Source organism: Pan troglodytes, chromosome 11 (assembly GCF_028858775.2).
Source record: "Pan troglodytes isolate AG18354 chromosome 11, NHGRI_mPanTro3-v2.0_pri, whole genome shotgun sequence".
Lineage (NCBI taxonomy): Eukaryota > Metazoa > Chordata > Mammalia > Primates > Hominidae > Pan > Pan troglodytes.
This window is the reverse complement of record NC_072409.2, coordinates 15514613-15537837: the sequence shown is the minus strand read 5'-3', so window position 1 is coordinate 15537837 and position 23225 is coordinate 15514613. Positions and strand designations below refer to the sequence as shown.

Sequence of the window (23225 nt, the reverse complement as noted above, 5' to 3'; positions counted from 1 at the left end):
ACTGGAGTGCAGTGGCGCGATCTCAGCTCACTGCAAGCTCCGCCTCTCGGGTTCACGCCATTCTCCTGCCTCAGCCTCCCGAGTAGCTGGGACTAATGCCCTGCCACCAGGCCCGGCTAATTTTTTGTATTTTTAGTAGAGACGGGGTTTCACCGTGTTAGCCAGGATGGTCTCGATCTCCTGACCTTGTGATCCACCCGCCTCGGCCTCCCAAAGTGCTGGGATTACAGGCGTGAGCCACCGTGCCCGGCCGCCTCTGAACCAATTCTTAAAGGCAGTTGCTCTGCTCCTCCAGCAACAGGTTCTCGTGGAAGTAAATGAATCTAGTAACAACTTTCTGATTAATTCGTATTTTTTTCTGAAGGCAAGCTCAGCATGCTTAATATGTATTTTTAAGACTATACATAAAGAAGACCTTCCTGTATTCAAAGTAAAGCAATTAAAAAAGAATAGAAGGAGGGGAGAGTGAGAAAATAACCAATGACACCAGAGCTTTAATCGTCACACTTTTATTAAGGAAACTTCCCCATAATAAGTGAAGAGGTAGTTCATAGTATGTCTAACATACAACAGATTTAGAACAGCTATTCATGAGCTGAAATAAAATCTTCTGGGTTGTTTAGGACAGTATTTTAGAAGCAGTGACATTGGTCACCTTCCATTTATAGATCTGCTAATAAACAAATTAAAATCATATCTGATTTACCTCAGAGCCACTTCAGTTTGGAGTTTATCTTTAGTATTAAATAATAAATAAATAACTGACAGAGTAATTTTTTTTAAACCAAACTATGGTAGAGAGTCATCTCCTTTTTAGTTCTCCTGGGGATCCATAAAATACAAATGCTGAATGATAAAGGTTTTAAAAATCTTCCTCCTCTACAGAAATATGACTAGTTTTGAAAGTCATCTTCCTCTGTAAAATACTGGATATCAGTAACTTGACTTCTTTGCAATATAATCTAACAAACACGTATAAGCAAAGAAGGAGGAAAGTCAAGTTCCACAAAAATTAGAAAAATGTCTCACAGAAACAGAACACCTCTCCAGCCAAAAATGGAGGAGACTGTAAATCACTTCAGTGGTTTGCATTTTCAAAAGGTGAGAACTAAATGTTTTACTGATACAAAAGCACAAAGTTGCTGATTTTAACTGATCGAATACAGCAAGGCAGCTTTCTTTATTATTTCTAGTATAAAAGCAAATTGAGACTTTGTTTCACTAAGACCACATGAGACTATAAGCTCCATGAGGGCAGGGACTATATCAATCTTACCTTCATTATCCTCAGTATCTAGCATAGTGTCTAGCAACAGTAGGTGCTTAACTAATGTTTCTTGAACAACTGAATGAACCCAGAAATAGTCTCCAACCAAAGAGACCAATCTTATTTGAACCCGTGCCTTTTAGTCTTCAAACCAGTAACAAAAACAAGACATGAATGTGAGCAAACGAAGCACTCCAACTTGAAATTTCCCTGTGAAGAAATGATGTTGACAGAAAATACCAAAAAATGCTGTTTGGTTGACAGGGTAGAGTCTCACTATTGCATAGAACTGGTACTCTTTGGCTGGATCATGTAAAAATCACAATGCTAGGAAGCATCATTAGACCATATAATGAGTGATGTTAGGCATAAGGTACCTATTAGTCTTACCACTCAACTGTATTATCATTTTAAATACTTGAACAAAAGACAAAAATCATACTTCACATCTAACTCACATGATAATTTACATATGATAACAATGATACATGTAAACGTATCAAATATAACAATTAAAGATCCCCTCTGACTATGCAAGCCTAATTTTTCAGATCTGCATGCACTCTCATAGCTCAAAAATAAAAACAGAAAATCCTGATGGAAACTAATAAACAGTTTTCCACACAAAATCAACTTCGCATTTAGATTCTTCTCACATTATTCTTGCTTTTTCCCTCCCTAAACAAACCTAGCAAATCACTCACTTGGATGGGAAGAATATAATATTCATCTAACTAAAAAATAATTAATATAAATCCCTCTGCGATATTTTGTTGGCAAAATTCAGGTTGTCTCAGAAAGCCAACAGGGAGACACAAAGGGGAAACACAAACTAGGAGCTTTTTGCTAATGCATTATTCTTCATGTACTAAATCTTTTAAAGCCAAGGGATAGCGAGAAGAAGGAAGAAGACGCTAGCTCATATTTAGTTATACCTTGGTCAATATTGGCCAGGACACCTCTTCAGGCTTTGGATACCCCAATTTAAAATGAAAGAGGTGGAGTAAATGACCTCTTAAGATTCTCTAAGGACTCTACTAATACTATTACCTAAATCTAACTCATGGGTGAGAAACAAATAAGACTTAGAATTTTAGGTCTGAAGTACAACATGTGTTTTAGGAAAAAGAGCTGTTTTGTTTTTCCTTTTTGAAAATTAACTTTGTATTTGCAATCAAAGGCAGCAAGGTGGCACAGTGTACCTTTAAGAGGTATCTGAATACAGAAATTTGATTGCCCCTTCTGTGTCCAACCTAACTTTTATCATCCGTTTTAGAAATTAAGGTACATGAGGAAATGAAAATTCAGAGACTTTTATGGTGCACAGGACAAAACTCTGATGGCCAAACTCACCTTTCTGATGGCTAAACTCTGAAACAAAATTCAGAGACTCCCAAATAGCCTCTTTTTAGAGAGCCCACTATACTTTAGCACATTTTTAGCGTGCCTGGAGCAGTCCTGATCTCAAAAGCATCAACAAGTTACACATTAATTATAAGCATATGGCCTCTTATGGGACATGCTACCAGAGAAACCTCCCATGTAAGTGCTGTTGTATAAGTGTACTTCTATCCCTGTTGATTATGCTCCTCATGGTCATCCCTAACTATCTGCCTGCAGGTGTTCCTCAAGAGAGAGTACTCTGGTATATGTGAACAATTCAATGAGATGAAGTTGGGCTATGATACTGTTGAAAAGAGTACATAACAAACCAGCATACTTCTTTACAGCCAGCTCCAAGACAAGTACAAATGGTAGGAAGCAGATTCATTTATCAGACATGGAGGAATAATCAATAGGCAACCAGAAGTTCTATCACATTTTCAAGTCAATAGCAATATCACCTTATATCTCAGCCTATTTTCTACCAAAGAAAGATTATTCACTTCTCTTAGCATAGCATCTATTAGTGGAGAGTAGGTGACGTTATTAACTTGTTGGTACCTTCGGAATGTGCCTAGTGAAAAGCCTAAAACAGTGTCAGTCTAAGACATAAGTCAATGTTAGGTAGACAAAAGGAATTATTCCTTGGGAAAGGAAAACAGACTTTCCAAGATAAATAACTCAAAACAGAAAATGGGAGAGGGCAAAAGTAAGGCAAATCCACTCCAAGTGGTAAGTTGCCTGGTCTATTAGTGCTTTGACTCACTCCCTACCACCTACACAGAGGCTTTGGAGAAGTCAAACTAGCAAAATCACTCCTAAAAAGACTAAGACTATTGCCACATTGTCAGTCAGTTCGAGTTGTGAGCATGAAGCCCCTACTCAATTCACACAAGTACTATCATTTCTTAAGTTCAGGACAGCTTGGGCCAGTTTACCTGCATCCAGGACCTGTGTTGCATCGGGTTGTGGCTGACACCCTTTAGAGTCTGTGACTGTTGTACATGCAAAAGAATCAAAATCCACTGTGAGGTCTTGTACATTTCTCTCATTGGCATTATCAAAGCTGTTTTTGCCATGCAGCTGTTTAAGGTGTTTCCTCAAAACTGGTTTATGTGCAAAAACCATATCACAATAGTTACATTTATGGGGCTTATCTCCACTGTGAAGGTTAAGATGATCCTGTAAGGAACACTTCTGAGAAAAGGTTTTCCCACAGATTTTACACTGGAAAGGTTTAATTCCGGCATGCACACGCATGTGTCGATGAAGGTTGCCTTTCTGAGTGAAAGTCTTGCCGCAGAGTAGACACATAAAGAGTTTGTGCATTTTTAAATGGTTGGCGTAGTTCTCCAGGTGACGAAACACCCTGGTACACTTTGGGCACTGGTGATGCCACTGTAGGCCTTTGTCTACACCTCGAATATTAGGGCCAAAGACATCTTTTGAGGCCATGATGATGTTATCACTGCCTGTATAAGAAAGGGCATAATTGTGGAGATGGTTTTGTTCTATTTCACTTACTCTGTTTTCCACAGTTGAATTTATCAGGGAGTGCTGGGGCTCTGATGAATGTAAAGCAGTGGGTTCAGAAGAAATAAACTGGTTCTGATCTTTTTTACTTCTAACCTCTGATACATCCCCAATAGATTCTACCTTAACAATCTGAATATCACTGTCCTCCATATCCATACTGTCTTCAGATGGATGAATACAAGGTGAGTCCTGCTTTGGGGAGCCTCTGGCATCTCCCTGCTGTTCTTTTGACTGGGGAGAAGCACTCTGTGGTTCACATCCCTCTTTACTATCCATTGGTTGTTTTGGCTTTATAAACTTCCACAGGGCCTGTGTGCACCGTTCTACAATGTGGCTCATCTGAAGAAAACTTGCAGCAGTCAAGTAATTTACCAGTTCCATCTCAGGGAATTCCAGCACACCACTATAACAGGATAAGAGCAATTGTCTCCCCACTTCGGAACTCTGTAATATGGAGATTTTCACCTCTCTGGAATCATTCAGTAAAAATTGGTCTCTTAAGAAGGGGGAACCTGCAGCAAACACAATTTTATGTCCCTGTACCTCAATATCATCTATGAGAACTGTAACATCACAAAATTTATTCTCTTCTCTTAATTTGTTCATTTTTTGTAACATTGAATCTCCATAATTTTCAAACTTGAAGTGAAGGAGATCTGATCTTTCAGACATTTTGGCAGACCTAAAGAACAGAAATGTAAAAAGGTTGAATTTAAGGAAACTCAGACAATTAAGAAAGCTGGATCTACCTTCCAAAAACAAATCTGTGTTGTCATATCTGTTTTGTATGTATCCAAATGAAATCTTCCTTGAAAGGGGAAGCCACTATAACAGGTTTCAAAGGCTGTTAAAAATTACACCTTACCAATATCAAGTGCCAATTGCACCTAAAGAGCAGACTTGTATTTGTGTAAATAGCTTGGCATTCGTTCAACTTTTAAAGATACTTATACAAGAATAGTGCTTGGGATAGTCCAAGAGTATCTTTCAACTTCTCGAATGAGAATTCTATCAGGTTTCTAAAGCAAACTAAAACATAACCCACACAAGTAAAGATGAAATAATTATCTTATTTTATATAAAACTGTGAATCTGCTTCTTCTAAGGCAAAAGCAATTGTCTCCCCACTTCAGAACTCTAATATGGAGATTTTCACCTCTCTGGAATCATTCAGTAAAAACTGGTCTCTGAAGAAGAGAGAACCTACAGCAAACATGGGTTCCTTTGCTCTTTTTCTTTGCTCTATATTTTAAACAACTGCACTGACACTGCTTGTCCAATTCCTGGCCAAGCCCTTTTCTGTTTAAATTGATATGAACTTATTCATACAAGTATTTCTGCAACAAAATGAAAGTCATAGAACTAACGGGACAATGTTTAGGCAAAGACAAAGTTCTTTGTCCTGTCCATTCTGGAAAAATCTAAACTCCGTTTTAAGGAACACTTCTTTATATAGAAAATAAAATACTTGATGTAGAAAAACGACATGAGCTATATGGTGGGAATCTGAGTAGCGGTAACATAGATCGAATCAATCCCTATTAGATTTTGTTCTTTAAACTTTATCCCTATTTATCAATCATTAGTCATTATGTGGACTACTAGAACTGATTCATAAATGTTGCCTTGGCTTCCTGCTTATGTTCCCTCTAATACAGTTTTCATACCACCACATCTTTCAAAAACAGAGATCTGATTATACCCCACCCCTGCCTAAACTCCTTCAGTGACTTCCCATTGTCTCCTGGATGAAGACTAACCTCTTGAATATAAACTGATTAATGAAACCCAATCATAATTAAGGTAAACACTGGAAAAACCCATTCAACAATGGAGAAGGTATCTTTCCCCAAACTGTCTGCATACTGATTCCTTTATATAGCAATTCCTTTGGTGAAAGTCTCCATGTTCTGATTCCATACTCTCATAAATGATTTTCTCATAACCTGGCTTCCCATTTGTCTCTCTCAAGGGAAAAGATAAATTTGCCATGCCAACACGATAATTCCAGTCCACTAGTCACTGTAAACTAATGACATAATGAATTGACATTCTCTTTATATACCAGTCTTCTATGAGATTGGTAGGTATGTTAGGTCTGTCTTTGAGATATAGCTCTATAATCTCAGTGCATCAAGAAATTCACTGAATTTTATGTATTAATCAACCCCTTAGTTCAGAGTCAGATGAGACAACCAGCTTCTCCTGGCCACATCTGGACCCCAAAGTCCAATCTTTATCATCTTAACTTCTGTAACAATGGATATCAGCTCCTGATGGCAGAGTCCAGGTTTTATTCTTATTCCTTAATGCCTGATACATAACAGCTCTCTCTTGGCTCCAGACCTAATGATACTTGTTTCCTTAGTTTAAAACACTACTTTCTAGGCTGGGCATGGTGGCTCACGCCTGTAATCCCAGCACTTCTGGAGGCCAAGGCAGGCGGATCACCTGAGGTCGGGAGTTCAAGACCAGCCTGACCAACTTGGAGAAACCCCGTCTCTACTAAAAATACAAAATTAGCTGGGCATAGTGGCACATACCTGTAGTCCCAGCTACTCAGGAGGCTAAGGCTGGAGAATCACTTGAACCCGGGAGGCAGAGGTTGTGGTGAGTCAAGATTGCACCACTGCACTCCAGCCTGGGCAACAAGAGCAAAACTCCATCACAAAAACAAAAACCAAAACAAAAAACAAGCCAGGCATGGTGGCTCATGCCTGTTATCCCAGCACTTTGGGAGGCTGAGGTGGATGGATCATGAGGTCAGGAGTTCGAGACTAGCCTGGCCAACATAGTGAAACCCTGTCCCTACGAAAAATACAAAAATTACCCAGGTGTGGTGGCACGTGCCTGTAGTCCCAGCTACTCAGGAGGCCAAGGCTGGAGAATCACTTGAACCTGGGAGGTGAACGTTTCAGCGAGCTGAGATTGCGCCATTGCACTCCAGCCTGGGTGACAGAATGAGGCTCTGTCTAAAAAAACAAAGTAAAATAAAACAAACAAAAACACCACTTTCTAAACAATTGTGACTCCTTTATTTTCTCTGAGAGGCCCTTCCCTGACCGCTTAATAGAGTAGAATTGTCTCTTCTGGGCCCATTGCATACTTCTACTGTAACACTCAACACACTTTATTAAATACTTATTCCTTCCCATCCAAACTCCAAGTTTCATGGTATTAGGGGGAAGCATCTCCATCTAATGCTGGGAACTTGCATCTTCTAAGACAAAATATTCTTTACTTTTGCTTTGAATTATATTATACTTATTGCAGCTACATTGCTTGTCCCATTACTGGCCAAACCCTCTTCTGTTCAAATCAGTGTGTATTCCCATCGCCTAATACTGCACTAAATACACAGCAAGTGCTCAGTTTGCATTAGTTGAACCTATCAGATTAGTTTGACAGTGGTAAGGAAGAACTGTTGTTAGGAAGACCAGCTTAGTGTCTGCAGAAGCATTGCAGGTCTGAGGCCATGATGGCCTAGAAAGAAATAAAAATGGGAATAAGACGAAAGGAAAAATAACAAAAGATATTTCAAAGAACTTGGTAACTGACTGGATATAGAGAATGAATAAAAGGAATGTGTAAAGATTCTACATTTAGGAGTTCATTTGAATGAGAATGGCATTGAAAGAAGGTGACCGGCCAGGCACAGTGGCTCACACCTGTGAGCACTTTGGGAGGCCAAGGCTGGTGGATCACGAGGTCAGGAGATCGAGACCATCCTGGCTAACACAGTGAAACCCCATCTCTACTAAAAATACAAAAAATTACCCGGCATGGTGGCGGGCGCCTATAGTTTCAGCTACTCAGGAGGCTGAGGCAGGATAATTGTTTGAACCCGGGAGGTGGAGGTTGCAGTGAGCCGAGATTGCGCCTCTGCACTCCAGCCTAGGCAACAGAGCAAGACTCCATCTCAAAAAAAAAGAAAAAAAAAAAAAGAAAGAGAGGTGAAATTTAGCAGGGGGAACTGGTGTGGCACCAATATAAGAAGAAGTAATAAGTATATTAATAAAAACACAAACAAAGCACAATCTTTCCCCTTGTATGACATTTTGAATGTACCGATAATCACAATACAAAAACTGCATTGAGAGAGGAGCGATGTAGACAAGCAAATGAAACATCAGAGAAAAGACAGTGAGTATCAAACATGAAGGGAAAATGCAGAAAATATACAGGGAAAATGTCAGTAATTTAAAGCAGCAAAACTATTATCATTGGTCACTTTTAGCAACTGCAGTAGCTTAAAATACTCATTTTGGATTTGGAGTGATGAATGTTCCAATTTGTAACCAGAGTTGTAAAAATGACTGTTTCAAGTGGCCAAACAAAAGTAGCATTCTTTTTTAGCATTTAGCTGGTTTTGAAGGTGCCTATGAAACCCTCAGATCAGTGTTTCCCTCCTCACACCCTAAAATAAGCATTCATTGGTTCTACCTATATTATGACAGTACTCACAATGCTTTAGACAACTATCCTCAGAGACAATTGTTCCTTGCTCTAAAGATGAAGAGCTGGAGTGTAGTTTCATTTAGTCATGTGTCATATGACAGTGTTTTGTTCAACAATGAACTGCATATACAATGATGGTCCCATAGAATATAATACCATATTTTTACTGTACCTCTTCTATATTTAGATACACAAACACCATTGTGTTACAATTGCCTACAGTATTCAGTATAGTAACATGTGGTACAGGTTTATAACCGAGGAGCAACAGGCTGTATCATACAACCCAGGTGTGTAGTAGGCTATACCATCTAGGTTTGCATTAAGTATACTCCGTGATATTCACAAACTGATGAAATCACCTAACGACGCATTTCTCAGAACACATCGCAGTTGTTAAGTGATGCATGACTGTGCTTCCTATCCATCAGTTCTCAAGAAAATTATCAACAACAGCAGCCAACCAGATAGTTCAGGGAAGTGTTTGCTTTGATCTGTCTGCTGTAGTCTAAGAATGTGAGCAAAATTTATTGGTTTCTTAAAGGATGTTTTCCCTAGGATGTGTCAGCCCACTCTATTGTCTCTCTTTGATAAATTCTTATTTCCAGGCCACACATCTTATCCCTTAATTGTTTCCTTTCACTAGTTTCTCTTTCCAATAGACTGTTAGTTATTTGAGGGCAATGACCAATGGTTTGTTATACTTTATACAGCTCATTTGACAAAAAACAGAAGAATAATGAGTTCTTAATGTTCCCCCATGAAATTATTACTAGGCTATGGTACAGATGCTCTTCATTATGATATCTTCTTTTGAGTGCCTAGGGAAAGCTTTCTTTCTAGGGTTTGTTACCAAAATAGTTTTGGCAATATAAAACCAAATTTCAACTTTTTTTTTTTTTTTTTTTTTTGAGACAAGGTCTCACTCTGTCATCTGTCACCCAGGCTAGAATGCAGTGGCGTAATCATAGCTCACTGCTGCCTTGGCACCAAGGCTCAAACAATCGTCCTGCCTCAGCCTCCTGAGTAGCCAGGACTACAGGTGCACACCACCACACCTAGCTAATGTTTTTATTTTTTGTAGAGGCAGGGTCTCGCTGTGTTGCCTAGGCTGGAGTGTAGTGGCGCAATCAAATCTCGCTGTAACCTAAAACTTCTGGGTTCAAGCAGTCTTCCCACAAGGCCTCCCAAAGTGCTAGGATTACAGGCATGAACCTGTTTTAAACACTTAAAAAAATTTTTTTTTGATAGTTAAAAAAAGTTTCTTATGAACCATCTTAATTTTATTTAAAAATAAGAGAAATGATACCTAATCTTCCTTGCTACATTTCAGGTATAGATGTTATACCTAAATTGACCCATTTAGGCCGAGCACAGTGGCTCATGCCTGTATTCCAGCACTTTGGGAGGCTGAAGTGGGCACACTGCTTGAGCTCAGGACTTTGAGACCAGCCTAGCCAACACGGTGAAACCCCGTCTCTACAAAAAATACAAAAATTAGCTGGGCGTGGTGTCATGCGCCTGTAGTCCTAGCTTCTTGGGAGGCTGAATGGGAGGATGGCTTGAGCCCACGAGGCAGAGGTTGCAGTGAGCCATGATCATGCCACTGCACTCCAGTGTGGGTGAAAGAGCCAGATCCTATCACAAAAAATAAATAAATAAATAAATAAATTGACCCATTTAATCGTGAAAATTTCTACAGGTATTACCATTATCCCACATTTTGTATATGAGGAAACTAAGCTTAGAAAACATAAATAACTTGTAAACCCCAACGGAGGTTGAAAGTGTTAAGTGTTAGATCTGGAACTGGTGGTTTACACTGCATGATGCCAAAATCCAGGTATGAAACAACTAATCTAGGTACAATTTTTTTTTTCTTGTTTTGAGATGGAGTTTCACTCTTGTTGCCCAGGCTGGAGTGCAATGGCATGATCTCGGCTTGCTGCAACCTCTGCCTCCTGGGTTCAAGTGATTCTCCTGCCTCAGCCTCCTGAGTAGCTGGGATTACAGGTGCCTGCCACCATGCCCAGCTAATTTTTTTTTTTTTTTTTTTGGAGACAGAGTTTCACTCTTGTCACCCAGGCTGAAGTGCAATGGGCTTGCTGCAACCTCCACCTCCCGGATTCAAGTGATTCTCCTGCCTCAGCCTCCCCAGTAGCTGGGATTACAGGCAGGCGCCACCACGCCTGGCTAATTTTGTATTTTTAGTAGAGACGGGGTTTCTTCATGTTGGTCAGGCTGGTCTCGAACTCCTGACCCGGGTGATTCACCTGCTTCGGCCTCCCAAAGTGGTGGGATTACAGGCATGAGCTACTGCGCCAGGCCTAATTTTTGGATTTTTAGTAGAGATGGAGTTTCACCATGTTGGCCAGGCTGGTCTTGAACTCCTGACCTCAGGTAATCTGTCCGCCTCAGCCTCCCAAAGTGTTGGGATTACAGGTGTGAGCCACTGCACCTGGCTGGTACAGTTTTATCTCAAGGATAATAATTGTGTAACTCGGCTAGGTGCGGTGGCTCACACCTGTAATCCCAGCACTTTGGGAGGCCGAGGTGGGCAGATCATGAGGTCAGGAGATCGAGACTACGGTGAAACCCCGTGTCTACTAAAACTACACAAAAAAAAAATTAGCCAGGAGTGGTGGCGGGCACCTGTAGTCCTAGCTACTCGGGAGGCTGAGGCAGGAGAATGGCGTGAACCCGGGAGGTGGAGCTTGCAGTGAGCTGAGATCGTGCCACTGCACTCCAGCCTGGGCGACAGAGCGAGACTCCGTCTCAAAAAAAATAATAATAATAATTGTGTAACTCTTCAGATTTCCTTCCTTACATTCAGTATCACAAACACAGGCCAAGAAAATTCATTGAGTTGCACACTTATGACTTGTATATTTTTGTTTTTGTTATGCTTCAAAAAAAGGTTTATGTTTAAAAACAAGTTATAACTTCAAGCCAAATTTGCATGAAATTAGAAGACTTAAATGGCAAGCATATATGTATTAGTCATATTCCTGATTGCATATTATGCCTTTATCCTTATTATACCTTTCTCATCTATTTTACTTTATATTATTTTCCATCTTTTGTGTATTTAGCTTTGTGGACTGAAACTTAATGCCATTTGCAAATAAAGCAGACAATAAAAATTATGAATATATTTGATTTCACAATCCCCAACTGTAGGTAACTTCTAAGTATAGCAGTAATTACTCAAAATAATCATAAAAATCACTCAGATAATTCTAGGTTATAGTCAAGCTTCTTGTAACTAAAGGAAAGTAAAGAACTGATCAGGTAGATCAGAGACACAGTCATCATATTTTGTTGATTCTTTCCTCAGAATGACCACCAACTCCTCACTCCTCCATTCTTACAACATTGCCATAGTTCAGGTCTTTATTATCTATTGCCTCAGTTACTGAGATTAAATCTGAATACTGTTGAGTTTCTATTAGCAAGTTTTGAATGATATTTCTCAAACATCAATGTAATGGGAATATTCTCACTTCCTCTTCATTTATATTTATACAATCCTTCCACAATTATAACTAATTTGAAATTTTCCCTTTGTTCAAATGAGGATAGTAAAAAATGACTAAAAACTGAATATTTCAGGTGGGACAATGTAAATTGCTATACTACAGGCAGTGAGAAAATAGTTTCTTTTCTCAAATGCTTCTAATAACTACTGGCAAGTAAAATTTTTCTATCTGTATAATAAATTCCTAAGCTAGGTATCAGTTTGCTTCCTCACCTGTCTCATAAAAGTGCCCTTATCTTTCAACTTACCACTCAAAACTACTTGGAAATCTTTGTCCCTCATTGACATGATATGTTCTTTTTCTAAAAAGGCTGTATTATACTACAGCCTTTCTCTCTATAAACCTTAATCTTGTTCTTCTTTTAGGTAACTTTCATGACACGATACTCTCCAAGTTCTCAAGCTTTTGTTTCAACTTTTAAGTAATATATACAGAATGTATTCTTCTTGAAAAATTTTTGAAGATTTTAGATGTAATTCCCCTTCTCAACTGCCTACCACTCAGTATTCAGTTTAAGTTTGCTCCTTCCTGACTCTCCCTCCTTGCATTTTGTTTATTTATTTATACATATATTTATTATTTTTTGAAACGGAGTCTTGCTCTGTTGCCCAGGCTCAAGTGCACTGGTGCAATCTTGGATCACTGCAACCTCCACCTCCGAGTTCAAGCAATTCTCCTGCCTCAGCCTCCTGAGTAGCTAGGATTACAGGCATGCACCACCAAGCCCAGATAATTTTTGCATTTTTAGTAGAGATGGGGTTTCACCATGTTGGCCAGACTGTTCTTGAACTCCTGACCTCAAGTGATCCATCCGCCTCGGCCTCCCAATGTGCTGGGATTATAGGCATGAACCGCTGTGCCCGGCCCCTCCTGGCATTTTAAAAACAATACTTCTATATGTCTAGCCACAAAAGTATAACGTAATTAAGTTTCTTATACATAAACTATACATATTGTTTTGCAACTTACTTTTTTCGCTCATTGTTTTTGAAAGCAATTTATGTTGATGAATATAGATTTAATTCTTCTTTTGATTTTTTTTCATTTTTTGAGACCAAGTCTCGCTCTGTTGCCCAGGCTGGAGTGCAGTGGTGTGATCTCGGCTCACTGCAACCTCAGCCTCCCAGGTTCAAGTGATTCTCATGCCTCAGCCTCCCACCTCCCAAAGTGCTGGGATTACAGGCGTGAGACACCACGCCCAGCCTAGTTCTTTTTTTTGAACTGTTATGTGGAAGTGGGCAAATTACTTAACTATTGAACTGTTTTCCACCATTGTTTTGCTGGTCTGTTCTTTGAGGCTTCACTAAATTGTATAAGGGTAAGTATCTCTTTCAAAGCTAAGTCTCCAATTTTTTGCTATTTTTTTCAAAAAGCCTGTCTTCTGTTTCTCAATGTTTTATTACCTCCCTATGTTAACAATCCCTAAATCCCAATCCCCATGGCCAAACTTAACCAAACTAAATCTCAATTCAAGGTACTCAAAAATACCTGTTCTAGGCTATTTCCCTATCACTTGAAATGCACGATGCCTGCACTCATGCACTGTCTAAACTTCAATAAGCCAAAAAAATTTCTTATGGAGAATGGCTTGGAGAAAAGTAAACATAGAGACAAGGAAGCATTTTAGTATGTGATTACTCTAAACAGATCAAGACAGAATGGCATGGGCCTGAAGAGAGACAACAATAATATGGATGGAGAGGGGAAACAGATTTGAGAGACATTTCCAACAAAGAACTGATGGGCTTGGTGACCAATGTGGGGAAAGGGTCAAGAATACTCCAAGATATTTGGTTTCTGTAACTGGATATCTTTGATGAGTGTCATTCAGTAAAGCAGGGAATATTGGAGGGCATGATCATGAGTCTGGTCTTGAGCCAGAGGAGCCTGCATGACATCAAGGTGAGGATCCATGAGCTGGATGGATATGAAGAAAAGATCTGATTACAGATGGTAAGTGATAAATGAAAGCATGAAAGTGGAAGAAATTAACCTAAATTGGCAGAGAGTGGAAACGGACTTAGGAAGAAAGAAATAAAAAACATATCAAACATAAATCCTTTACTTACCTTCTTCTCAACCTGGGTCTCTTTCCAAGCCTCTCCATTCTTATCAATGAGCCTCTCTTTGCTTAAATGTTTCCCACTCCTTTGGCTCCTATATTCAGTCACTGCATAGAGCAGTGGGTAAAACCATGGACTCTGGAGCCATATTTCCTGGGATCAAAACCCTGCTCAACTACTTTCTGTGTAAACTCGAACCACTCTGCTTCAATATTCCCATCTATCAATAGTAATTTATTTCATACGGTTGTTATGGAAAATAAATGATTTAATTTTTTAAAGAGCTTAGAACAGTGTCTGGTATGTACCCTATAAGCATGTGTTAGGTATACAAATAAAGCCTGTCAATTTTCTTTGTGAAATGCTTTAAATGTGTCCTATCCTTATTCCCATTTAACACCAAACCAGCTGAGGTACCTAATATTTCATAGAGTATCACCTCATCACTGTACTAAATTGCTTTTTAAAAGGTCACTAATGACCTCTTCATAAAGAAATGCAATACTCTCCCCTCCCCCAAGTCTCCAGATGCTCTGCATGAATTGATCCAGTGGTCTCTCCTCGAAATTCCCTTCTCTTGATTTCTGGGTCTTCTTGCTTGCTGTAACCCTGCACTCCTACACTTTATTGCCTACTGCTGACTACTACTAGCTCCAATTCCTCTTTCTGCTTCATAAATGCAAGCATTACCCTCCCCCCCAAATTTCCTTATTTTTCAAAATTCTCTTCCTGATGCCAGCTATTACCATGGTTTCCGCTTCTATGCTGATAACTCAAACTTTTACCTCTAGCTACAATGTTTAGGCTGAGCTAAAGATTTGCATTTCCAACTCCATGCTGGACAGCTCTATGTGTCTGTCTCATTAGACCTTTAATTCAACATGTCCAAAAAATGAATTCATAATCTACACTAAGCTTATGGCTTTATTTCTGATAATGGCATTACCATCCTTCAGCTCAGAGGTCTAAAACCTAAGAATTAGATTTGGTCCCTCTCACTTCTTCAGCATTCACTTAATTATGGAGTCTTGACATAATCATCTCCAGTATATTTGTCTCCTTACCAATGACACCATTATAACTGTATTTCAGGAATTCTTTGCCTCTCACTAGGCTGATCCCATTACCCCTTCAAAAGAATCTCCGATAAGCGTTCCTAACTTTTAGCTAAATGTCTAAATGCAGTTAATAGAAAGTCCCTTCTCTATGGGCTTTCTACAGAACAAAATGATTTCCTGCAGGGCAAATCTGACCATATCAATCTTCTGTTCCGAACTCTTCAAAAAACTACCCATCTCCTTTAGGATTACACCATTCACCATCTGGACCTCAGTCGACTTTCCCAGTCTCATATCCATTCTGTGCATAGGAGTCCCCCCATTTCCTCCTCTTCCCACACAAGTTATGCTCAGTCATTTCTCCACAGCATTGCAACTGTCTTCCCTGAAAAACTCTTCAACACTTTACTCTCTCCAAGTACAATTCAGACATCACTTTCTTTCTAAAGCCTTCTCAGCAACGGCCCCTTGAGCAATTAACACATATGTGACTGATACATACATACATATATATACACATAGGAGTACTTATTTGTTCAGATCTGGCTCCCAAACTTAATCCTGAAAACTGGAACAATATCTTGCGAATCTCCAGTGTCTGGTATAGCGCCAGTAATATAAAAGGTGCTGCGACCAGTGGCCAAATAGGGGAAAACCCCAGCAAAAGGGTAACCTAGCACTCACAGTGGTTCTCAAAGACTGGCACTGAATGCCTGGTCTTGGGCTGGCTCCCGAGGCTCGTTTTCTTAGGGCCTCACCTCTGGCACTTCTTATAAGATGCCAGAGTCAGGCCCCCAAGCCAACTGCTGGGCCCTCAGCTGGGGTCCTATGAGGCGGTCCCAGGGGCATCCTCAGGTTCCCCACTCCAGTCACAGGGAAGGGAAAGGGGCGGGGCGCAGCGTGGGCCGGGCCAAGGGCTCCTCAAGTCCCCAGGGGCCTAGGCCAGCCTCTCGGCTCCCATCCCAGTGCAGGTCCCGGCTGATCCAGGGCCCCAGGGGGGTTCCATTTTGAGACACCCCGCACCCCAGCCCGCCGCTCCGGCCGTCTCCGCACTTACAGACCCGGGGGAAGGCCGCCGTCAGGATCCGGCACCGCCAGGAGCTCCGGCCCCTCGGGGCTCCGGGAAGGGGGAGGGGCAGGGAACCCGAGCCAAAGGGGGACCCAACGGAACCGGAAGGGCAGCCCTGGCCGGACAAAGACAACTTCCAGGTCCCATGGTCCTCTCCGCCAATCGGAAGGCTCGGAGGACAACAGGGGCCCCGAGAGGGAATTTCTGCGTTGTGGGCGGGGCGCAGACGGAGGGCACCGTACTCTGGGCACTAGCTTCACTGCCTACTACCCCGAGGTGCCTTAGCTCGTAAGCGTCTGTGGCTCAGGCCCTGTGCGCCTCGCAGGGACCCGCTGCTAGAGACCCCCGTCTCAGCGGCTCTTCTGTAGCTGGGCCTAGACGGTCCACTGCCTCCTTGGGCCTGAAGGGCTCCTCTGCACTTAAACTTTGGTAAGTCTTTTTAGCCTAGGGGTGTAGACTCGTCGCGCGGGAGCCCGAAGAGCAGAAAGCTCTCCCCTCACTTTTGGATGTGTTTTTCAGGGTTCTTGCCTTGGAGTTATTCCTAGGGCAAACTCTTGCACTCCCATGGCTTCCGTTACCTACTTCATGCTGACCATTCACAACCCAGGCAGCTACATGGACGAGATCTCCAACTGTCCTGATGTGAAAGTACCTTTTAATTATCTCAAGTTCATCTCATCTCCTATCCAGATCGGAAAACTTGAGGATCCTTCTAGAGTTCTTTTCCTTGCCAATCCAGTTTACTGGTTTTTGACCATTCTTTTCGTTTTTGGTGGTGGTGAGGGGCTTTTTATTGAGGTAAAACATGCGTAATGTTTATTACTTTAATCATTTATAAGTGTAAAACTTGATGGTCTTGAACTCTGGAGTTAAAGTGATCCACCCTCCTCAGCCTCCCAAAGTGCTGGGATTACATGTGTGAGCCACTGCTCCCAGCCTTTCCCTCTTTTTAATGTAGTTATTTACAACTATAAATTTCACTTTGATCACTGTTTTCACTACAGCTCATAAGTTTTTGTATGTTGTGTTATTTTCATTCATTTCTAAGTATTTTCTAATTTCCCTTTTGATTTCTTCTTTTTTTTTTTTTTTTTGAGATGGAGTTTCGCTCTTGTTGCCCAGGCTGGAGTGCAATGGTGTGATCTCGGCTCACCGCAACCTCCGCCTCCTGGGTTCAAGCGATTCTCCTGCCTCCGTCTCTAAAGTAGCTGGGATTACAGGCATGCGCCACCACACCGGGCTAATTTGATATTTAGAGATATGGAGACGTGGTTTCTCCGTGTTGGTCAGGCTGGTGTCGAACTCCCGACCTCAGGTGATCCACCCGCCTTGGCCTCCCAAAGTGCTGGGATTACAGGTGTGAGCCACCGTGCCTGGCCTTGATTTCTTCTTTGACCCAGTTGTTAAGAGTGTTGTTTAACTTTCAGATATTTGTGACTTTTCCAGTTTTCTTTCTGTTATTAATTTATAACTTCATCTGTGTGGTCCGAGAAGATACTTTGTATGATATCTATCTTGTAAAATATTATGAAACTTGAATTGTGGCATACAGTCTGGTGAATACCTCATGTGCTTTAGAGAAGAATGTGTATTCTGCTCTTGCTGGGTGGAATGTTCTGTATATGTCTTTTAAGTATAGCTGGTTTATTATGATGCTTAGTTCCTCTATTTCCTCACTTATCTTCTATCTGATTCTTCTCCCCGTTATTGAAAAGGAAGTATTGTAGTCTCCCACTATTATTGTAGAACTGTTTATTTCTCCTTTTAATTCTGTCCATTTTTGCTTCATGTATTTTGAGAGTCTGTTCCTAGCGAGGTAAATGCCTATAATTTTTATATAATCTTGTTGTAATGAGCCTTTTATTAATATATAATGTCTTTGTCTCTTATAACCTTTTCAAATTTTAAAATCTATTTTGTCTAATGGTAGTATAACTACATCAGCTCTTTTTCAGTAACTATTTGCATGTTATATCTTTTTTCATTAAATTATTATTATTATTATTATTATTTGAGAGGGAGTCTCACTGTGTCACCCAGGCTGGAGTGCAGTGGTGCCATCTCAGCTCACTGCCACCTTCGCCTCCCGGGTTCAAGTGATTCCCCTGCCTCAGCTCTGGAGTAGCTGGGATTATGGGCGCCTGCCACCATGCCCAGCTACTTTTTGTAAATTATTATTATTTTCTGTGACAGAGTCTTGCTCTGTCGCCCAGGCTGAAGTGCAGTGGCAATCTCGGCTCACTGCAACCTCCACCTCCTGGGTTCAAGCCATTCTCCTGCCTCAGCCTCCCGAGTAGCTGGGATTACAGGTGCACGCCACCATGCCCAGTTAATTTTTGTATTTTTAGTAGAGATGGGGTTTCACCATGTTGGCCAGGCTGGTCTCAAACTCCTGACCTCCCACCTCGGCCTCCCAAAGTGCTGGGACTACAGGCGTGAGCCACTATGTCCAGCCCTTTTTCCTTGAATTATTGAAAAACATTTTTTTTGTAGAGACCGTGCCTTGCTATGTTCCTCAGGCTGCTCTCGAACTCCTGGCCTCAAGCTATCTTTGGTCTCCCAAAGTACTGTGGTTGTAAGCCACTGTACCTGGCCCTTTTTCTAACCTTTTCTTTTCTTTTCTTTTCTTTTTTGAGACAGAGTCTCGCTCTGTCACCCAGGCTGGAGTGCAGTGGCATGGTCTCGGCTCACTGCAAGCTCCGCCTCCCGGGTTCACGCCATTCTCCTGCCTCAGCCTCCCGAGTAGCTGGGACTACAGGTGCGTGCCACCACACCCGGCTAATTTTTTTGTATTTTTAGTAGAGACAGGGTTTCACCATGTTAGCTAGGATGGTCTCGATCTCCTGACCTCATGATCCGCCCACCTCAGCCTCCCAAAGTGCTGGGATTACAGGCGTGAGCCACCACACCTGGCCTCTAACCTTTTATTTTCAAGCTATTTGTGTCTTTGGATGTCAAGTGATTCTCTTGTAGACAGCATTTAGTTGGAGCATGTGGATTGTGTGTGTTTAAAATTAATTTTCCCTTTCTTTTTAAAAATTAAATATATTTTTAGAGACAGGGTCTCACTCTGTTGCCCAGGCTGGATTGTAGTGGCATGATCACAGCTCACTGAAGCTGGAACTCCTGAGCTCAAGTGGTCTTCTCGCCTCAGCCTCTCAAAGTAGCTGGGACTACAGGTGTGCAACACCACACTTGACGCCTTTCTTTTATTTTATTTTATTTTATTTTTTTGAGACAGAGTCTCACTCTGTTGCCCAGGCTGGAGTGCAGTGGCGCAGTCTTGGCTCACTGCAGTCTCTGTCTCATGGGTTGAAGCGATTCTCTTTCTCAGCCTCCAGAGTAGCTGGGACCACAGGCATGCGGTCCCATCAAGCAATCCGCCTGCGTTGACCTTCCAAAGTGCTGGGATTATAGGCATAAGCCACTGTGCCCGGACTTGACTCCTTTCTGTCTTTAGATTGGAGAGTTTAACCTTGACTCCTTTCTGTCTTTAGATTGGAGAGTTTAAACCATTTAGATTTAAAGTAATTATTGATAAGGTGGGATTTATATCTGTCACTTCTCTATTTGTGTTTTACATGCTTTTTAAATCTTCATTTCTGCCATTACTGCTTTTTTGTGTTAGTGTTAGTTGATTTTTTTTATCATGAAACGTTTGATTCCCCTCTCATTTCCTTTTGTGTATATTCTATAGATATTTTATTGGTGGTTACCATAGGTATTACACTCAACATCCAAAAGTTATAACAATCTAATTTGAATTGATACCAATTAACTTCAATAGCATACAAAAACTCTGCTCATGTAAAGCTCTGCCCTTTCCTTTCTGTTACTGATGTCACAGATAACATTTTATACATTGTATATCCAATAACATAATTTTTTTTTTTTGAGACAGTCTCGCTCTGTCACCCAGGCTGGAGTGCAATGGTGCAATCTCAGCTCACTGCAAACTCTGCCTCCCAGGTTCAATTGAGTCTCCTGCCTCAGCCTCCCGAGTAGCTGGGATTATAGGCACCCACCACCACGCCCAGCTAATTTGTTTCTATTCTTAGTAGAGATGGAGTTTCACCAATATTGGTCAGGCTGGTCTCAAACTCCTGACCTCAGGTGATCCACCCACCTCGGCCTCCCAAAATGCTGGGATTACAGACATGAGCCACCACGCCCAGCCAACATAAATATTTTTTATGCATTTCACTTTTAAATCAGAGAAAATAAAAAGTGGAGTTACAAATCATAATTACAATACTTGCTTTTATAGTTGCCAGTGTATTTGACTTACTAGAGATCTTTGTTTCTCTGTATGGCTTTGAGTTACTATTGAGTGTACTTGTACTTCAAAATGTCGGTTTCTCTTTAGCATTTCTTGAAGGGCAGGAATGCTGGTGGTAACGAACTCCCTTGGCTTGTCTTTATCAGGGAATGTCTTAACTTCACCCTCATTTTTGAAGAACAATTTTGCCAGATATAGATTTTTCCATGACAGTTTTTTTTTTCTTTCTTTCGAGCCTCTGAGGATTCTTTATTGGGTGATAATCTTATTGCAATCCTTTGTATGGGACAAGTTGCTCATCTCTGGCTGCTTTCAGGATTCTCTTTTTTTTTTTGGCTTTTCACAGCTTAATTATAATATATTTGGTGGTTTCTTAGTATTTCCTATCAGGAGTCTGATAAGCTTCCTGGATTTGTATATCATGTTGTTAATAAAGTTTGGAGTGTTTTGACCATGATTTCTTGCAATATTATTTCTGCCCTTTCTTCTCCTTTGGAACTCCCACAATTCATTATGTTTGTCCTACTGATGGTATCCCACAGGGTCCCTTAGGCTTTATTTACTGTTCACTTTTCTTCATTCTTTTTTCTTCCTATTCTTCAGATGGAGTAGGAGTCAAAAGGAATCCACCTCTCCACCTAGACAACAGTTCTACCAGCAGCAACTCTCTGAAGTAACTATGTTGGAACTCTGGAGTCTATTCGAATGCTTACATCTTCCAAGGGAAAGCTGGGCTGGTAAATAGAGGTTAATTTCAGTCTCTGTCAGCTTTAGTGTGATAGCAGCTACTCATGCAGTGTTACTTAACCCTGTAGCACGCAGCTGTATCCACATTCCTGGTGCGGCTTGCTGGAGGCTGGGTGGGCGATACGAACTTTGTCCTCCAAATACTGGCTGTCGACACTCTGGTTGTTGATGACTGAAGTGCAGGTGCAGAGGCAGGTTGCCACTGTTTTGACCCCCCACCAGCTGAACCTCTTTCCAAGGGTTTTAAAAGAATAGCACCTGTTTTGTTTGTTAGCTTCCCTTTTACCCCATTTATGAGTCAGATATTGAAGGATTAGGATATTCAAAAGCAATCACTTAGGCAGGGGAAAGTAGAAAGCTACTGCATATAACCAGGGAAAGACACAGGCTAAGAAAAGACCTGAGAAAACCTTAAGCTTTCACCCGAGGCTGATCCTGATCCCCAGCACAGAGACAATTACAAAAGCCCAGCAAACATGGGGGCAGGAGAATCTTATTTTCAGATTCACCACATTATGAGATTCAAGTGTTCAATTTTCAACAACAACAAATCATAAGGATTTAAAGTGAAGCCAAATGTGGTGGCATGTGGTTGTAGTCCCACTTAATTGGTTGTTACTGGGCAACATAGTGAGACCCCATCTCTAGTTGAAAAATAAAATTTTTTAAAAAATCACAAGACATACAAATAAACAGGAAAGTATGGTCAATTCAGAAGAACAAAATAAATCAACTCAAACTATTCCCACAGAAGCCAAGATAGATGTCTGAGTTAATAGACAAAGGCTTTAAAACAACTATTTTGAAGTCGTTCGAAGAACTAACAGGGCTGGGCATGGGGTGGCTCACGCCTGTAATCCCAGCGCTTTGGGAAGCCAAGGTGGGCAGATCACCTGAGGTCAGGAGTTCGAGACCAGCCTGGCCAACATGGTGAAACCCTGTCTCTACTAAATACAAAAATTAGCTGGGCATGGTGGCGTACGCCTGTAATCTCAGCTTTTCAGGAGGCTGAGGGAGGAGAATGGCTTGAACCTGGGAGGCGGAGGTTGCAGTGAGTTGAGTTCCTGCCACTGCTCTCCAGCCTGGGTGACAGAGTGAGACTCTATCTCCAAAAAAAAAAAAAACAAACAGAAAAAGGACTAAAGGAAGACATGAACAAAGTCAGGAAAACAATGTATGAATAAAATTAGACTATCATTAAAGAGAAATTATAAAAAGGAGCTGAGGCCAGGTGTGATGGCTCATGCCGGTAATCCCAGCACTTTGGGAGGCCAAGGCTCGTGGATCATGAGGTCAGGAGTTCGAGACCAGCCTGGCCAACATGGTGAAACCTCATCTCTACTAAAAATACAAGAACTAGCTGGGCGTGGTGGCATGCCTGTGTTCCCAGCTACTCAGGAGGGTAAGGCAGGAGAATCACTTGAACCCAGGAGGTGGAGGTTGCAGTGCACCCAGATTGCACCACTGCACTCCAGCCTGGGTGACAGAGCAAGACTCTTAGGAAAAAAAGGAGCTGAAATGAAATTCTAGACCTGAAAGATACAGTAACTGAAATGAAAAATTTACATAGAGGGGTTCAAAAACAGATTTGAATGAGCAGAAGAAAGAACCAGCAAATTTGAATATATTTCTTTGTAAAATACCCGCGGAACCCTGTTCCTTCGTTTTTCCTCCTGCTTCCTTAGCTCAAGCCTTCCTCATCTTAGGCAGCCTCCAAACTACTCTATCAACCTCCCCTTTTCCCTGCTCTAGTTTTACTAGAGTGATCTTTAAAAAAACCCCAAATCTAATATTGTCACTGTCCTTTAAAATATCCAAGGGCACCC

The 23225-nt window shown here is 41.2% G+C and overlaps 1 protein-coding gene and 1 long non-coding RNA gene across 4 annotated transcripts; one reads left to right on the top strand and one right to left on the bottom strand.

Annotated features, from left to right (window-relative positions):
- Positions 1–493: 493 nt before the first annotated feature.
- On the bottom strand, positions 494–16628 carry ZBTB26 (zinc finger and BTB domain containing 26). 3 transcript variants are annotated; one of them, XM_063788358.1, is made up of 3 exons: positions 16362–16525; positions 7017–7158; positions 494–4868 (listed from the first exon to the last, which is right to left on the bottom strand). In XM_063788358.1, exon 3 carries the CDS (start codon positions 4856–4858, stop codon positions 3533–3535), a length of 1326 nt encoding a protein of 441 aa, XP_063644428.1. In that variant the 5' UTR covers positions 4859–4868; positions 7017–7158; positions 16362–16525; the 3' UTR covers positions 494–3532. The 3 variants fall into 3 exon arrangements, with proteins under 3 accessions (XP_063644428.1, XP_520241.3, XP_009455523.1); XM_520241.9 differs by lacking the exon at positions 7017–7158 and having other exon boundaries at positions 16362–16628; XM_009457248.4 differs by lacking the exon at positions 7017–7158 and having other exon boundaries at positions 16366–16537.
- Positions 16571–23008, top strand: LOC129136053 (uncharacterized). Its single transcript, XR_008537328.2, has 2 exons — positions 16571–16802; positions 21256–23008. It is a non-coding gene; the product is annotated as an uncharacterized LOC129136053 (long non-coding RNA).
- Positions 23009–23225: the final 217 nt, after the last annotated feature.

Bases quoted from the DNA above. Each gene is read 5' to 3' on its own strand.
- ZBTB26 (XM_520241.9), bottom strand. From the start codon at position 4,858: ATGTCTGAAAGATCAGATCTCCTTCACTTCAAGTTTGAAAATTATGGA.